Genomic DNA, 19,089 nt, shown 5'->3' on the forward strand with positions numbered 1-19,089 from the left:
AACATAAAACAATACAAATTACAAATCACTGTATGGTAGAAGAAATTTAATAGGACCATGACATGTTGCTGGGAAACAAATATGTAATTATGACTTGATTTAGGTGTTTTGTTTCTCTTCAGATATGATTTTGGTGAAATGGCTGTAAAGACAAACCCCTTGTTAAGCCTTTCCAAGCTTTTGCAAATCAAACGCTTGAGCAGACGATGTGCAGTCACATGAATGAAGCACTCATTGCAAAACCAGACAGTGACAGCTTCCGCTATAATGGAGCACTGATAGAGCTGCGCCCACTTCATACCGAACTGTTCTCTGTAGCAGCTCAGAGGTGTAACAGCAGCAGGTGAACATCAAACTCCTTGTGCTGTCTTACTGTTTCCATAAGATGCACTAAAAACGAAAAAAAGGCTATACACAGTGGCTGGAAAATGCTTTTTGAAAGAATATTGCTACGTTCTAGACCTTGATCAGAGGGTTTATTTTTGTGCTATAATGTCTGCAACATTCCTGCTCTGCTCCTTCTGGAAAATAAACCAAGCTTTCTTCTACTTTAATTACTGTTTAACCAGTAAATAAACTTGTTTGTAGCATTTGGAACATAGCACTGAAAATAAGTGAGAACAACACTGAAGAAAATGATTAATTCAGAATGACAAGCAGATCTTTTAAAAGTCCAGAGACAAGTTTAAAGCTATTCAAAGATTTATTTTTGGTTTTTACGATGCATGCACCCATACTGTGTTTGTAGTTCTTTGTTTTAGTCGGGAGGTTGTTTAGCATCTAATTTGTTGGTGGTTGGTGTTAACAGCTGACCTTTCATCTTGACAGCAGCGTACACCAGTAGCCATGTCATCTTTGACTTCTCCTCTGTAGGAGGCACAATACGGCAAGCAGGCCAGGTCCTGCCATGTTTGCCCCCGCTCCTCCAGACGTTTGCGCACTCTGCTGTGAATGCTAATGAGATGTGTTTTGTTGATCAGGAGGAATTTTAATTGGCAGCCAAGTTGCTCGTGCTCTTGCTTGCTCTTTTCTGGTGCGCTGACTTCTGACTTGAATGGGAGGGAAGGTGATGTGATATTTGCAGCAAAAGAGTTTGACATTTTTAAAAATTAAACAGACAAACCAGACAACTCTGAAGAGTGTAAAGCTAAATGTTAAGTGACGTAGCATTAGCTGCAGACAGAGTGAGTGGAGGTGGAAGACTCACTTGGTGTTCCCCACATGTTGCACTGACACAAAAACATCCGTACGTCTCCACTGGAAAGTGTTTGTCCTTCCTGTTTTCTCCTCTCTTCCATCTTCTCATCCTCAGTATGTATGGAAACAGGTGGCTTTATGACTTTATTGATTCCATTTACTACAACCAAGGGTTTCACACTAAGTTGCAATTTAAAAAAAAAAGGATATTACAGCTGTGATTCTGACAGTTCTTGAGAAAAAATTCCTAATCCAACATGTCTTCTCATGACTGGTCTTAAGGGTGAAGACTTGAACCAATACTGCTTTTGAATAATCCTACTGAGAAGCAGCATTTTGAACCGTTTGGTCTCTTCATTGAAAAATGTGGTGAGGTTGATTCTGATACAAATTATTCATTTGACACTTTGGGGCTTGTATTGACCTAATTTATGCAGCAATATAGATTTTTTTTTTCTGTGACACCACCCAGGATAGCATATTATAACGAGTGGTATCACATTTATTGATGCTTGCCTCTGGGGAGATTTTCTTCACAATTCTAGGCTCGTTTGAAAACAGTTTCCTCTCTGACAGTTTTACTTGAAGTGGCGTCATCCGCTCCTGGAGGAAAAGGATGAATGCAAAGTAACTGAAATCTGCTCACAAGGTCTAATTAGTCTCTTTACCTCCAAGTTGTTGAACTGGAATCTAACTATTAAGGTGTTGTAAGATGATGACCTGACCTTTGACCATGCATGTCGGTTATCAGTAAGAATATGAAAAAAGGGTCTCTAGAGTTACAGGAACAGCAATTTGCCATATGAAAGACATATGGAAATGTTGAGAATAGATGTTTTGGAACCAATCTGGGCTTTGTTCATTTGCTCATGTAAATGTGTAGCAGAGGAGAAAATGACTGCTAGGTAATTACCTTCAATAGTACAGGCTTTGACCAATTTGGCTGTGCGTGTTAATTGTGAAACCTCAGCTTCATGAGATTTGAACAACTGTGGTAATGAAATGTATCTGGGGGGTCATTTAAAAACCCTTCACTGAAAAAGAGTTGGAGTAATTTGGTGGATTAAAATGATTTTAAAAAAACTGACTGCTCCACAGACCAGGACCGCACATAGCCAATACTGTGCTTTCCACTCTATTTTCTTTCCCACAAAGCCACTAAAAACCCTCCCAGATGAGTTATGGCTGCAGAGTGAATACATATTATCCACCCTCTTACCCTTTTTCCAAAGCTCCAAAAACCTCTGGTGTGTCATTTATTCTGTGCTTTGGCGTATCTGTCAGGAGCGCGTCTGTTTTGCAGAGGTGAACGCATCTCTAATGTGACACTTCATATTCCTGAGATGCGCTGCACCTCTGTGGCGGCGCAGCATCCGCCACCAAATCAGTAAGGTCTGTAAAACTGTTGACGGAGGAAGAGCATGTAATCACTATCTTAAAACACAGCAGACAAAGAGTTTAAGAAATGCTAATGGCTCTGCTCTTTGGTTCAATTACAAACCATAAAGCTTCACCACTTGAAATTTTCCTTTCTTGATTTTAATGTTCAAATTATCCAAAGCAATCACAGAACTCTAAGCTACTTTATGAGTCATTTAAACCAACGTAAGTCGTAACAAATGAACAAAATATCATTTGAAAATTATTTTTTTAAGATGCACTACTTATGCTTTTAATCAGCTGGTTAATAAACATGTTTTCTGTTATTATTCCAGTCTGTGCTTCTTTATTAGGCTGCATTAGCAGTGTTTTGCTTGAGACTGGAAGTAGTGAAAGGCAGTTTTGCTATTTTGTTTAAATCACTGGTCAGGTTTAATCTCTCCACACCTGAAAGTCAAATGCTGAAATGTTTCAGCAGCCAGAACCCATTATGCTGTTGCCCGTTTACTGGTTCCGTCTGAAATAACCAGTAAGTTGGTATAAAAATGATTCATTTTTAGCTTTAATCTGGTTTCTTTTTATTGGTTTTGTATTGCAGCCTAAATAAAACCACAACTCTTGATTTATAAGGTTACCGTTCTTCTCCTTTTGTTTTTTTTATTTGGTCAGTAGCACCAAGATAGACGGTTCATCTGGTGATTACTATTCATGAGCTTAAGGGACATAAATACACTCTCTCCCATATTTTTGCTCGTGTAGAACACACACATCTACCCACCCACACAAAAATATACTTTTCACCGCTGTGCAGTTTTACCTCTGTATATTATTCATAAATTCCTCTGAGTCATATGGTTGCTTGTGGTGAAACGGTGGTAAAAATACTTCAGAGGAAAAACAAGTATCCGCTCACATTAACTCCAACACAGGTCTGACGAAGTGTTGCCAACACTCACAGGAAGGTGGATGGTAAATATTTTCTGAAATCCAGCTGAATGATGGACTCTCTGCTTTTAAGTGTTTACCTTCTGACAGCTCTTTAGTTGTTTGTCATTGCCGAGTGAGAGCTGTTCAGATCTATTGTGTAATGAAATGAAGTGGCTCAGAAGACTGGACACAGCTACTGACAAATATGTCTTGTCAAATATTTTCTGTATAGTTTGACTCCAAAAGTAGAGCTTAATTTCTTCAAAATTTATATTTGTTGTCCCTAATCCTCTTCGTGACCGATTTAGCTTTGGTCATTTTCCACTTTGAAGATTGATTCCTCCCTGTGCTTTTTGTTCCTGGCTGATATTGTTATGTTACTTTAATATTTTCACATAATGTTCTTTTCTAATTACACCATCTGTTTTCACAATATATTGCAAGTTTATAGGACATTTTGGATATTTCGGAACCTGGGGATGTACTTCAGAAAATAATTTTGCAGCTTCAATATGAAAATGGTATCTTCTACAGCCTTTTAAATAAAGAAAACAAAATTTCTGGGAAAAAATTTCCATTTACAGTTGCATTAGTTAAAAGATTTCATTAATTTTTTTAACATTTAATCACAGTTTTGTGTCAACATCCAAAATTTTAGAAATAATTTCTTACAGGTTATTTGTTTCTCCTGGCAGGTGTTCACCAGGTATGGAAAGTGCTACATGTTCAATGCGGCAGAGGAGGGGAAGACGCTGCGCACCACCATGAAAGGAGGGACGGGGAACGGCCTGGAGATCATGCTGGACATCCAGCAGGATGAGTACCTGCCAGTCTGGGGAGACTCAGGTACGCTCAATAACACACACACCTTTACAACTGACTCTGAAGACTGTGAGGAAAAACAAAGCTCTTATATTAGAGGCTTTTTAAAAACTTTTTTTATTATTATTTTTATTTGCTTTTTTCTCTGCTGTACTGTTTTTTTTCCTCATCTGTCATCAAATGCAAATGCTCAAAACTTTTATCCAATATTCAGAGTTTACCTGCGAGGAAATTCAAAACTTTGTTTTATTTACTTATTTTCAGAAATAACTTATAATTTATTTTTGTATAGGCACAAGTTTACAGTAAACTAAAATTTCACAGTTTTTGCTCTTGGGTTGAAAAATCCAGAAGATTTTTTTTCTGAGCCACTAATGACATTTGATTGCCTTTTGTGTTTTCTCTGTCCTTTGCTCTTTATATGAGTGTATTGTGGGTGTGATGAGTGTCCATGTCATGTTTCCACATATGGCTCAGCCCTTTCTTCACTTATCTCCAGTCTAGCAGAGCAGCTCTATCAGCTTAGACTCATTTTTGTCATTGTCATTCTTCCAATTGAATTTAAGTCCAATGACCTTATATAAGAGATTTATACATGTGATATACCTCAGTAATCTCCTATTTCAGGACAAAGTAAATTAAACAGTGCAAATCTATTAAACTTTTTATTTCCTAACAGAGAATCTCTTGGCAAGTCATCTGGATTATTTCAGCTTATTTTTATAAAGTCTTTTTAGGGACATCTGGCCTGAAGTAATGACCCTAGAAAGCAAATAAGACATGAAAATGAAGTAAAAATAGTTTTACTTCCAAACTGCTTTTCCAATACAATGAGTTCAGTCTTTATACTTGCATTGTAAGAGCCTAGAGCAGTTTGGGACTGAAGCATGGCAGATAAAGCAGTTGCTTTATAGGGCACATCTAAAGCAAGTAATCTTCATGCCTTTCAGTATTTTTTACCAATTAACAATTTGGGGTCATGTAAAAACTTTTCAAATATGCTTCCATGTTAGAACATTGACCGAATACAAATTATTTTAAAATAATTTCTGTCATTAAGAATAATTCAGTCCACTTTTTATAAATCTAAGTATTTTAGATAAAGACTTGTTTAACATAATTCACATTCTTTAAAAGCTGTAAAAAGCAAACTAACATCCTGTTGGTCAGTTCTAAGGTTTCTTTAAACCTAAAATGTTACTTTGACATAATGTCCAACCGTTTTTCTATGCAGTTAAGTGATTTTATTGCATTTGCTGGCAGGGCCAACTGGTGGCTTTCCACACTTTTTGAAGATGTCACAAAAATATATTTTTAATTAATCTCCAGAGGAAGCAGCATCTAAAACTTATGACTTTAGGAGCTGCGATAGGCATCTGTGTGCTGAGTTTGAACATAGCAAGTCTTTGGAGTGAAACAAAGTATGTTCTGGTTGAGGTTGTTCTATGATCTCTGGCATTATTGTAAGAAATAGGTCATTGATTGTCGTTATTTTATTTATTTATTTTTTCTTTGCTGTTCTGCTGGTCAAGGTTGAATTTAGCAAAGTCAAAGAAACCAGCAGAAGTACAAAAACAGGTTTTTAAAAAATATGGACATCTATTAATCAAGACAATTTCAAAAGGAAGTCTGGCATTTGGGAGATGTTTTAAAACCTTTGCATAGTACCGTCATATGATGACATCCAGTTTAAAACTCTCAACAGAAAGTAGAAGCTCTGAAATAATTAGCTTAATCAAAATCCAAAGGGAGGCTTGGTAAGAGACCCACGTCACATAGTACGAGGCCTGATCACCATCTTGACAGATGGTTGCAGTAATTTTTTATTTTTGTGGGTTGTTTTCTTATAAAGTTTATTCATCTCTAAATTATATGTGAAATTCTTGCAGTGTTTTTCTTTTTCTTCTACTTCCGGAGCTCTACCGCTGTGATTTTTTTTTTACGGGTACATCAGATGATTTCTAATCAAAATAGAGGAGCCTCCAAATATATTGCTAGGAAAAGCTAACACCATTCGCCACAAATGTTTCTGAAAAAGTCAAAAGCTTCTTCTGACTCACATTAGGCTGTTTATCTTGTTATATCCTTGATGTTCTAGTTCAGATCATTGAACTGCAGTTGGTACAGAAACGTCCTATTCTTTCCTTTTATTTTTTCAAAACTTTTCCATTTAAATTACTTTAAATTTAAATTACAGTTAAGTATTTCAGCTTAGGTATTACAACAAACTAAGCCATGAGACTTCTTCTTTAAACTCCAGAGAGAAGTCAGCAAACCTTTAATAAAAGCTGGATTTTCTATCAGCTCAGATAACTTTGAAGTTTTAATTTCTATCAGAAAACTTTCTGCATCTGGCCTGTGAATGTAGAGCATTAAGTGTTTGGGCCTTTAATTTATCTCATTTGTCTTTGTATTTCTCCTTAATTGCATCATTACTATATAGACATGAATGTAATTAACTAAATATAATCATTGATCATGTGTGGATTATTTGATTGGTTTATGCATCTTAAGTTTGATAAATATCCAGACCTTCTTAAATTTGTGATAAAGAATGCTCACTGGGAAAAAAAAAAGATCCCCCAGACAGATTTTGATATATTATGTGATTAACTGTGGGAATAATTGAGACTGATTATTTATGTAGATTACTATTTTTTTTGCTGTTGCACATCAATCTGCTTCATGGGGCTTAAAGCATAAATATCCCCATAAATACTGCCTATTAACAGTTGGTTAATGTTTTAGGTTTGTTGGGATCTTTTTTGAAATCATTGAATAACAGAACTGCAGTTGAGCCACAAGGAGAAACAAAAGGTATATGGATATTTGTTTGTTTTGACTCAAAAACCTTATCAGTTTTCCTATTATGTCCTGCATTTCTCAGCTCTCGAACCGTCTGAACTTATCTTGGTGTAACTTGTTGAACTTCAGCCACCACCTGAACAGCATGCAGAAGACTGTCTCTGCAGGTTCCCGGGTTATGTGTCCTTTTTTGTTCCTCTTGGGGTTTAATTAGCTTGTTCAAGGTAATTCAGTCTCAGCAGGAAGCGCACTGCCTCCCGAGCTGAAGCAGGTCTCTGCTCTGCGCTGAAAGGCAGGTCACATTTTTAAAGAGACTCATTATCCATCTCCTTCCAGTGGTTTCTGCTTTTCCTACCAGTCACAACCCACTCTTCCCTCCTCCTGCTGTTTTATTGTTCATCAGCCAAAGACTAGCAGTGAGTCTGCGTAGTTCTAATAATGCACCGTTTCATGCAGGAACCTACATGCCCACAATAATACGCCTCAGTTTATCATCATGGCCAAACATTACAAGAAATATTGAATGTTGGTTTGTTGCTTGGACACCAAGCACATTTATAATTTTACCCCGTAGGACTAAAAAATAAAAGAAACAAATCATACTCAGAAAGAGACCGAAGTAAGAGAAATATCCCCAGTTTCCTTTTTCTTTTTTTTGTAATACGAGTGTACAGACTGAGAAACAGTTGACTTCTACTGCATTAAATGAAACATTTTAAAAGTCTATTAAAATGGAGGTTTAAATAACTATTTTTATTTATAAATCATATAATTCTGCTTTTTGAGTGGGTATTTCTCATTCATAGTCTTTGCTAAAAGCTTTTTGTAAAAATAGAGGGAGAATAACTTTGGCCTAACAAAATGATCCATTAAAGGTGTTTAGAATAACAATGAAAATTTTAATAAAATGTAACAAAATAGCATAATAGATCCAGAAAATTGCTTTAACAATGTATTAGTTTAATGTCATGCACACTATGCAACCAGATTGTCAAGTTATTTTCTAATTTATGCAGCTTCCCCACTTGAGAAGGGATGGACAAATCGATGTAGAATTTTATTAACAGGGGTTTTACTCAAAGGACCAAGCAGTTTTCTTCATTTTTTATCCTCCATTTATTTAATGTGTGTCATGATATTCCATGAATGGTCCAGAAGCAGGTAAAAACCTTTAAACAAACCCAAAAGAAGAAAAATAATTACTAATCTGCATGTAATTCTACATAAATTAATTCCACTCAAACTACAAAGCAAATGATGACAAACTATATAAACAATACTAAGCAAACCACTGTGAATCAAACCCACAAAGTAATTAAAGTTAAATGAACAAGTAACTAAACTTAAGTTCTTTAACTTTAAAATACATTTCACATTACCATTTACAATTACATAATATTTTCATTTATTTAAATATACAAATATTCACCTTTCAATATTAATCATAAACATTTACTTTATAAATGTAAATAGCTAATGCTAAATTGATTAATAGTTAACCTTAATACCCAATAACAACAATCAATTCAATCATTAAAATCAGTCAATCAGTTCCAGACTTCACCACCACAATCCACCGCTTCAGTTCAGACGCTGCGGTTAATAGGCGTTAATTTGGCCGGTAAAGCTGGCGGCCCGCTGTCGGGACATGAGTTGCTTTGCAGTCCGATCTGTCTTACCGGCTGCCTCTCCGCTCGTTTACAGATTCGTCCAGATCTGCACAAATTCCAGGATTTCTGATGAAGCGTCCCCAAACTCCAGTCCTCTTTGTTTGGCTTTCTTTTCCGCCTTTTTTTCTTTCATTGTCCGTCCCTCTTTTAGGTCCGTGTGGAACATAGTGAGCGCATGTCTTTTTTTCCCCCCTTCCTTTTCTGATTTGACTTCACACAGATGATGTTGCATTCAAATTTTTCTGCATTTTTTTCCTTTTCAGATTTATTTGTGTTTCTATTGTTTTTTACAGAATATGGTAAAAAAAAATCTATGATATGATTAATCACATCTTTGCATTACAAAAGTCTCAAAACTCATTACACAGACGTGGTTGTAATATGGTGTGGGATCATTTTGGTAGCTGCTAGTAGCTTGAAGGCTTCTGGAAAATAGTGTTTTAGTAGCTTGAATTTAATTTATTTACACATATTTGAGAAGTTACAAATATTTTGAGAAGTTGTTATTTGGTTAAAGTCTTGTCATTTTGCAAAACACCAACTTAAGGCACATTGAGATTAGAAACCAATAAAAATAGAGAAGCTGGATTCTTTTACGACAAGCCAACGGTGACTTTTGGCTTGTATCCTTTTACAAAAACACTTGGGGAAAGGGGAAGTTTGTCTTTTCAAAGAGAACTCGTAAAACACTTTTAGTGTTTGAACATGTGGGAATAAAAGAGAAGCAGAAATCATCAGTAGAAAGGTGCTAAAAGCTTCAAAGCAGCTGCAAAAAAAAAAAAAAAAAATATATATATATATATATAAGGCTCTCGTTTTTCACAAGTGTTCCTAAACCAAATATTACTGCTATAATTTCAAACTGCATGTGTCACCACCTTAATGTTTGCTACAAATATTTTGTCACCAAAACAACAATTTATTCAAACTCTAGGTAAAGACTCTCTAGATTGTGTGGATGAGTGCAACATTGAGAGCACAAGGGTGCATTTCAATATAATTAGATATAAATGTGATAATAGCATTCTGATGATAGGGTGATGAATGGGCCTCACTGGGTCTGTCATCAAGAGCATACAAATATGAACATTTACAGAGTAGGATGAATATTTTCCAAACATATTCCCCACACATGCAAATGTTTAACTTTATGTGAACATTTAGCAGGCTGGTATGTTTAAATTCAACATGAATGCTTCAAAATGTTCCCCCTCTTTAAAAAGACACATGAACAAACCACTAAATTCAACTTCGAGATTTGATTTAGTAACAGATGAACATTGTTTCTTTCTCAATCCCACATATCTTAGTTTTGTTGCATAGCAAATTTGAACTGTATAGAAACAGCCCTTGAAAATGTACGAATTCAGAACTCTAAAGCAGATAGAGTTCTGATAATTGAATTTTCTTCAGGCACTGTTTCTTATTTTCACTGCATTGTTGAAGGACAGCTAAACAGAGAGATTTTTGCAGAGATTCAGCTTTCTTTGTGGAAGTCTTGTTACATGGTTTTAAATCTTACACATCTCTTTATGTTCTTCAAATGGGATTTCATTTATAGCATTTTGCACTAAAGGCTCCTCCAGCAATAACTTAAAGTTTCCTTTTTTGGCTGCGTTCACACTGTAGCCTGAAGTGACCCAATTCCAATTTTTTTGTCAAATCAGATTTTTTTCCCCCCATACTTCCAAATATATGCGACCTGTATGTGTTGTCCAGTGTGAACAGGCAAACGACCTGAAAGTGTCCCGCATGCGCAGTAGAGGGCGCAATGACGTCAGAGTTCTCAGTGTTTTGCCAACCGCCATAAAAAGAAGAAGTGCTCAATGTTAACGGAAGTAAAAATGGATGTTAACAGCAGAGCATAGTTTACACATTTGAAGTTGTTGTCCGACCAGAGCCAGCAGATTAACAACTTAATACTTATTATAGTCCTTCATGGTTGTGTTTCTTCCCACTTGGGCGAATCAGGATGTAGAATACCGACATTTGTCGAGTATCAGTGACATTCAGGTCGAATGAATGCGACCTGGACATTAGGTCACATTTGAATTGGATACGTAACGAATACCCAAGTGGTCTGGGTCGCAGGAAAGAATCTGATTTGTATTGTTCAGACTATCATGAAAAGATCAGATATAGGTCACATATGACATATATCATGCAGCCTTTGTTTCACTTAGATGGAGAAAGTAAGTACTTCACACATCACAAATTTTCCAACTTTGCCCTTACAGAGACGAGAGATGTCTTCATTGTCATAGTTTCACCTCAACTGAGAAAAACAGAATCTAAGAAAAAAACATCCAGAAACTCATATTGTATGATTTTAAATAATTTATTAGCATTTTATTGCATGTAAAAAGTATTTGAAGCCTTTGTTTGCATTTACAGAGGTATAATATTTCCTGTAGTTCTTCATCTGAACTCCCACACCAAAGCAGGGGTTTATTCCTCGATACAGATAATAACATAAAGCTTCAGCTTTATGTTAATAACATAATAACATGAAGTTAATAACATAAAGCTTCAGCTTCTTCTAAAGATTTTCTTTTGGGTTCAAGCCTGGAGATTGTCTAGCCCACTGCAGGAACTTCACATGCTTCTTACAGAGCCACTTCTTTATTGCAAATTAATTATTAAAAAATTTGGATTGTATTTTATACTGTCTTTCACAGTTGAGGTTTACCTACGATGGAAATTTCCTCTTTCTCTGTTATTTATAAGTGTTAACTATAAATAATGTGTTAAAATCCTAAACCTCATCATATTTACTAAATTTGAATATGTGTTCAATGAGGCTTGTTTGTGAGATTAAAACTACCTTTTTGAAATAACCTTTAAATACGCATTAAACTTTTCATTAAGCCCACATTTCTGCATGAGAAAATGTTTATTGGTCTATGTAATATTCTAATCTTAGATCCTATGTTTTTATTAGCTGCAAGTGAAAAATCATCATCATCATTATCACCATCGTCATTATTCTTAACAGAGAAAAAGGCTTGAAACATCGGTCAGTGTTGAATTAATAAGTATGTTATGTTTCACTTAGTTAATTGAGTTTCTGGCGTAAATGAACTTCTTCAACATCCAATTTATTAAATATGGCTGTATATTTTTCAAATAATATTTAGTCTGGGAGCAGAATAGCAAACATGATCTTTGATGTATTTTTTGTGCAGTTTAAAGTCACATAGCTATATGCTTTGATGTATAAACATTAATTTACTGACCAGGATTTGAGTGATTGTTTGTAAATTTTCTGTTTTCCTTAAGGTCGTAACAGCCAATGGTGACTTTTGTTCGAATCCAGTTTCCCTCACAGTGTTCAGCACCACAAACTCATCTGTGTAGTTGGAAATTAGACAGTTTAATAAACAAAAATGCATCAGTAAGGACAACATTTCTGCAAGTGCCTCAACAACAATAATAAATCTAGCAAGAAAAAATGAATTATGCTGCAAATCCTATGTAATTCAAAATAAACTGCAGAAACGAACATGTAGTTTTTAACATTTAGAGACAGACAGTAGTTTGAGTTTCCATTTTGATGCATTTCCTGAAGAGAGAGGGGGAAAAAAAGCTTGAATTTTTTTGTATTTGGTGTGGAAATTGATTTTTGTATCAGACGTGTAATCTTGCAATCTAAAAATCTTCTATCAAATTGTATTTTGTATGCTTTTGTTGCTTTTCCACTTTCATCAAACTTAGTGTTTATTGTCAAGTAGAGGTCCAATCAGACCACCAGAAATCTCCTTGATCCATGGTTGGCAGGAGAGATATGCTTTTCACTGAAGATCAATAGGGACATACCTTGATGACAAAAAGGGATAATTTTCTATTTCTTTCATTTTGTGCTAGATTTAAAATTCCTACCTTTGTCAAAAAACCAACAGCACATCTAGTCTTTGTCATATAAAACACCATTGCTTTGCAGGAAGAAGCTCCTGTAATTTTAAATATATTTAAATAGATGACCCTTCTGATTGAGTTTTGGTTGAAATAAGAAAAATATGTTTTAATATTACACAAAAAACTTACAGAATCTGTAAAAAAAAAAACCTTAAATTTCTTCAGATTAAAACACAAACAGGAAGCTGTAGAAAGTAAAAACTTAAACACTTATCGTAGGTTTTGATTTCTCCTCTCTCCAACTTAATTCCTCTTTCTTACATGGCTGAATCATTGCAAGTGGAGTGAGTGTGAACCCTCTGACCACGCATGTCTGTCTAATCAGAGGAGCTGTCTTTGAAGCTGATTGAAGCCTGGTTCAGATATAACAAACATCATTACTCCTGATTCCTTGTAGATGGCCTGACTGCAACACAAACACAGCAACCTTTAACACAAACTTAGCGACATTATCAAAGAGCTGTGCGGAAATAAAAATAATAAATGTCCATGTGCCTGCTAATCAACGAGAGATCAATATCTTATGTAAAGAGAGTTTTTCTGAGTACTGCCTTAGGAGAATAAATTGTAATATTTTTTCTTATTAAGCAAGATTAATCTAGATCAGGATTATACTCAGAGTAATCTGTCTAATTTAAAGAAAAAATATGAAGTAAAGCTGCTAGTTATATTTGAGTAAACTAACTATGAAGAAAGATTTCTTAATAAATCTAATAGCTCCCATTTTGGAAACACATTATTTGCTTTAAGTAGTTGAGGTTTTAAATACTGACTCTCCTTGTATTAATCCCCACAAGAAGCACTTTTCAATTGATTTAATTGCCTCTGCCTTTTTGCTGTCAATATAATCTCAGCACAACTTCAGAGACAGCATTTAAAGTATTTATTTATCTTCAGGTTCATAGTGATTACCTTCTCTTTTTACCTTTACATCATCACAAAAACATCAGCATGTTCAATGTGTCTGTGACTAATTGCACTTTATATTAATTTTCTGCCTTTTCATCTCTTCTAAATGTGTGTTTGAAAAGTTGATTCAAAGTTGGAATGTGAAGTGTGTTTTTATTTATCCTAAAACGAGGTTAAAAGGCCTTTTATTAGTAATGCCATCCATCATTTACAGGATGTTTGCTTTCAGCTTTGTTACATTAAGATAAACTCCTGGTGACTTAGAAATTACACACATATTTGCTTATATACTTTATTATCTTTAGTGTAACAGGCAAGGATTTGAAGTGATCCTATATCTTTACGTATAAATGATATGTGATGATATTTTTTTTGAACTGTCTCTCATTGATTTCTGCACTGCAGGAGAGATTTAGACATATCACTTGGTTTCTGCTGGTTCTTCTGTGCCTGTTTTGTCTGCCTATATGTATATGTGTGGTTCTTAAAACATTAGACTTCAGCTTTTTAAAATCTTCTTCAGCCTACAACAGTAAATTAATTAAGATGTAGCAGCTCTTCAGCTTATGATGGACCGTTGGTCTGCAGACTAATAATGCTATCTAAGTTTGAGTACTGCACTCATGTCAAACTTTTAAAGTTTTTATTTTATGTACAACTTGAAAAGAAATAGATGTAAACGCTTTGTAACAGGTCATTTTTGCTTCTATTGTTTCCTATAAACGAACCAGGACGTTTCCCACTTGCTCTAATAACAAGATAATAGTTCAAAGAAGTCCAGAAAATAAGTTATGTATGTTGTTGCCATGAAAAAACAACAAATAGATTGCTTAAGTTAATTTTACTCTAACTTCATGAACAATTTAAAGCAATACTTGAGTTAAATAACTTTGAGTATGACAATCCAAGAAATTGTTTAGTCAAATCCAAATGACCTCTGTGACACTGTTTGAATAGTAGATGGCCCTTAATTTGGTTTATTATCTGGTGTTTTGTGGAGGAATATTACCTCTAAATTGAATTTGTTGAACTATAAAGAGTTGGAGACACAAGCTGCAAACCAGAAGGCACAAATGTTAACTAGTTGTCAGTTAGGATGCAGAATAAATACACCAAACTGCTTTCCATTAGCACTAAAATGTGCACTGCTTTATGAAATATGGTGAAACAGCATAAGAGCCAAAAATAATTTAAAGACACATACTCCTGTTTTACTTTTATCAGGGAACTTTTATAACTATGGGTTTGTTTTTCTGAAATGTAAGCCCGACCAGCGTCAGCTGCAGATCTCTCTGGCTTGCCCAAGCCATAATTTGAGCTAACACCAATAATGTGTGCACTAACTGTGTCTCTAAACTTTGGGCCAGATGGTGAATACTAAATGCCCACATGCCGTAATGCAGTTGCATAATAATGAGGTCTTCAATAAAATTGCAAGAATTCTTTGGCCACAATGAAGACACAATATTTAGAGAGAAAATGACGGACACAGCTGGATTATTAATAGATGCTCTGTGAGCTTTCACATTCCAGTTACTAAAATCTTTGTCAGGTGTGAGCATCAAGAGCAAACAGAATCAAATATATTATTGACATGGAGATATGACTCTATATTAGATCCAGGCAGTTGTTTGCGTTTGCACTATTGCAAACGCAAACAACTTATTATTATTGCAATGACAGTTGAAATTTGATATTTTGTGCATCCCTAAAGCAAATATGCATTGCAATGTTTTAATGACTTTATAGTTGGATTAAAGTAACTTTGATGTGTTTCCTCATTACAGTAAACCAATCACAGCATAACCTTTAACATGCCCTTGTACTCTAATGAGTTACAGTACTGGGACTTGGCTTGCTTAGAGAAACATAAATCAAGTCCTCATAATGACTACATATAGATTTATGTCTCCTAAATGTAAGTGACATGCACTGTCCCATCTTCCTATTCTCTTCTCTCTGAAAACTCAGAAAAGTTCTGTTTGATCCATTTATCAATTCCTTGGTATGAAACTATCATGTTCCTGCCACATCAGCCTCTGCAGATGTTTGATTAATGTGTGTATCACAGTGGGCTGATGCCTTCGTCCGTCTGTATTTGCGCTGCATCGATTTCGAGCAGTCTGGTCATACTCAGAGACTACCATGTCTTGGTCATAGAGCTCCCTGAGGTGTTGGGCTGATCAGCTGATGGGGAAAAGCCCTGATTGAATGTCAGTGCACTCACAACTGACTTTGAGCACATTATTGATTTCTGCAAACGCTGCTCATTCTTTGTCTGCAAATGTTGTGCCTTCTTTGGTCTGTACTTCTGTGTGTGTGTGTGTGTGTGTGTGTGTGCGTGGGTGTGGGGGTGTGTGTGTGTGTATGTGTTGAAGAGCTCCAAATGGAGGCATAGAGGCGCTTTCATCTGTTGAGTTAGTACCAAGCCTTATTCTGCACCTGTGTTTGATGTCACAACAAATAGGATGTCTGAGTGTGTGTGTTTTTTTTTCCTATTTCAGAGACGATCTCAAAAGCCAGAGGCTTAGAGTCAGAACCCCCAGAATTTATTGCTAAAAGGTTGTTTCTGAAATGAAAATCGGATTTTGATGCATTTGCATTCAAACGGTTGAGCTGAGTTAGTTTTTGAATTGTTGTTTTTTGTCCTTCCTGTTTCTCCATCTTTCCTGCAGAGGACACAGCGTTTGAGGCAGGCGTGCGGGTGCAGATCCACAGTCAGGCGGAGCCCCCATTTGTTCACGAACTTGGGTTTGGCGTGGCCCCTGGCTTCCAGACCTTCGTGGCCACTCAGGAGCAGAGGGTAGGTGCCCCATCATTATCATCATCACTCTTTTTGTGCACTTTCCCCACCTCTACTCCACACATTTTGCTTATCCCTTAGAGATAATGTGATGAATAACCTGCCATAACAGGCATGATTAGATTCTGTGCATCCAGGTTCATATGTGAGGGGGGAATTATGTTTTTTTTCTTGTTCTGCCTTGGGGCCTTTAGGTGACCTCTTCGGTCTCCTGGTGACTGTTGACAGATGAGTGATGAACTTGTGCCTATTGTTTCCATCTATGACCTTTCTGGTAGAGTTGCTCTCAACCCAATCTAAGCTTTACTCAATCATACTAAACATTATTCTGTCACATTAAGCTGCAGGGTCTACAGATACACACAGCCAATACCAGTTAATGTTTTCTCTCCATTGCCGTTCTTCTACTTCAGATGGCTGTTTATCAAAGCTCTTCACTGAAGTTCAAGTAGCCTATTCACATCTCAAGATGAATCTGTTTATTCTGCCCCCGTCAGACTTACCTAATGTAGTTATGAAGTGTTTTGTAACACTGACAAGAAGCAGAAACTTAAACAGACAAATGCCGATTGAATGCTAACAGGGAATTGGCCCAGATAAAAAATAACCGTGACACATAACCTACATATAGCTTCTCTCCATAAAAATATGAAAACATTGTTCCAGCTCAAATCTGGAGATACAAATGTTACACAGTTATCTGATAGAGAAATATCTGAAGTACTGTGCGGTGAGTATTTTCAATAGTTTGGAACTTTAAGGCAGAGTTTAGGGTTGAAATATCAAACTATTTAGTCTAACTTTGTTTTTAATGAGTATTTCTTTTCTAACATTGTTTTTTCAATGTTATTTCTAATGCCCTTAACATTACAACCCTTGAAGTTCTTAAAAATGACTTCACGACACCTTTGTCATTTCTGAACAATAAAACTACTGATCTATTTATTAGTTCTCTGCAAAAATAATATCCATGTTTCTGTCCCACATTTCTGTGACTTTAAATGTAGCACCGGCATTAATTTTTTTCTACTTAAAGCACTGCTGTCTTCCCAACATTCTTTTTCTCAGGTTGGCATTTGCATAATGCCAACCTGTTACATATTAACTTTGTTTTCATTGTGCGTTTATACGCAGTTTTTAAAGAGCTTTGTGTAAGCTGACAGCTAGATTACACATTTTAAAAACAGAAACCACATATTCGTTTTAGGCGGGTGCCGGTGCCAATTCCTTTAATGAACTAAGAACCTGCTGCTTCTCTTTTCATCAAAGGGCTACGAAATTGAAACATCACTGTAGCGATGTAGTTTCATAAAAACACATTTGTTTTTAAACCTCAGTTTTACTTGGTCTTCAACTGATGAGATAATTTCACAGCTACATGAAGCAATGCTACACATCAGTTAAAGTTTTTAATACTCAGCTGTGAAATGGAATAGAGTTCATGTAAAAATGTCAATCTTTGGGATTTTGTTTCTCCTGTTTCAGAAGGCAAAGAAAAAGACTTCAGATTACCATTGTGAAACTACTGGCTGTTGTGCAAGAAAAGATAACTCAGTCAGTGCTAATCACTGTAACAATGTGGTTAAGTCGAGATGATGAAGCTATGTCTTTGTTTCTTCTAGGTTATTTCTCAACATTTGGTTAGATTCACACGTATGTACTGTATGTTTCTTTAGGGTAAAACCTGAAGCTCACTACTTGCTGGTGTGAATCACAGAGAAATCCAAACGAATCTGGAACAACACAAAACATTTTATTAATCTTTTTATTCATTTTGTGAAATTCATTTAACAGAAACTGTTTTGCTTAGGGAGTTCAGTGACAACATGAAGGCCAAAGATACAGAAATGTATTGTTTTAGTCTTGTAAATTGAAATAGACCTCATAGTGCGGTGGAGAGCTCTGTCTGAGTGTTCCTGTTTTCTAAAGCTTTAAGTTAGTGTTTAAAATATTAGGCTACGCATTGGTAAAGCATTTTGGGATTTTTATTGGTGAAATGCATTGTTTAGCTAAAATCTACTACTTAACTCACTGTTATCAACATTGAAACAAAACTTTACTAAAGTAGCCTGAAAGGCCACACTTAGAAGAATAATCAATTTCTCTAAAAGACATTACAGTTTGCAAATGTTCTAAAGGAAATGGACTTAGCTTGTCATCAAAGTTGACCTGAGATAATATTATGAGGAGAAATCTGAATTGGCCAATTCTATCAAATACAAGGGTAAAGTATGTAAAGTTGGGAATTTGAAAAAAGTTACAATTTTCTCTATAAGTATTCTGGCATATGGTAAATAAAAATTATTTTGTTAATCCTAAATGACGTAAACTAGGAAGATTTACTTTAATGTCAGACAATAAGGAAGAAAATGTTATTTATCTTAGTAAGTACGTAAATATCTGATTTAACTGTACATACATTGGCACAATCGTCCAACCACAGCCATATTTTTTTTATTGCCATCAAAATGTTGATGGCATTGTTCTGATTGTATAATCTATCCACTCTTCCACTTCTTGGCAAAATTTGTAGAGTTCATTTGGATTAGTTGGTTTGTTGACTCAGTCCAGTCTGGCACAGGACTTAGGGACACTCAACAATTTTCCAAAATGGTCAAGACCAAAGCTTTGGGGAGGCTTTTCAGAGAGGTCAGGACAAAT

General features: G+C 35.6%; 1 protein-coding gene across 2 annotated transcripts in view; it reads left to right on the forward strand.

The window, feature by feature from the left end:
* Nucleotides 1-19,089, forward strand: part of asic2 (acid-sensing (proton-gated) ion channel 2) — a 344,015-nt gene that overhangs the window by 305,135 nt on the left and 19,791 nt on the right. For both annotated transcript variants that reach the window (XM_032587728.1, XM_032587727.1), the window contains 2 exons: nucleotides 4,200-4,350; nucleotides 16,301-16,428. In XM_032587728.1, the coding sequence (XP_032443619.1) occupies nucleotides 4,200-4,350; nucleotides 16,301-16,428 (279 nt within the window). The remainder of the gene's footprint in view (nucleotides 1-4,199; nucleotides 4,351-16,300; nucleotides 16,429-19,089) is intronic.

Source organism: Xiphophorus hellerii, chromosome 16 (genome assembly GCF_003331165.1).
Source record: "Xiphophorus hellerii strain 12219 chromosome 16, Xiphophorus_hellerii-4.1, whole genome shotgun sequence".
NCBI lineage: Eukaryota > Metazoa > Chordata > Actinopteri > Cyprinodontiformes > Poeciliidae > Xiphophorus > Xiphophorus hellerii.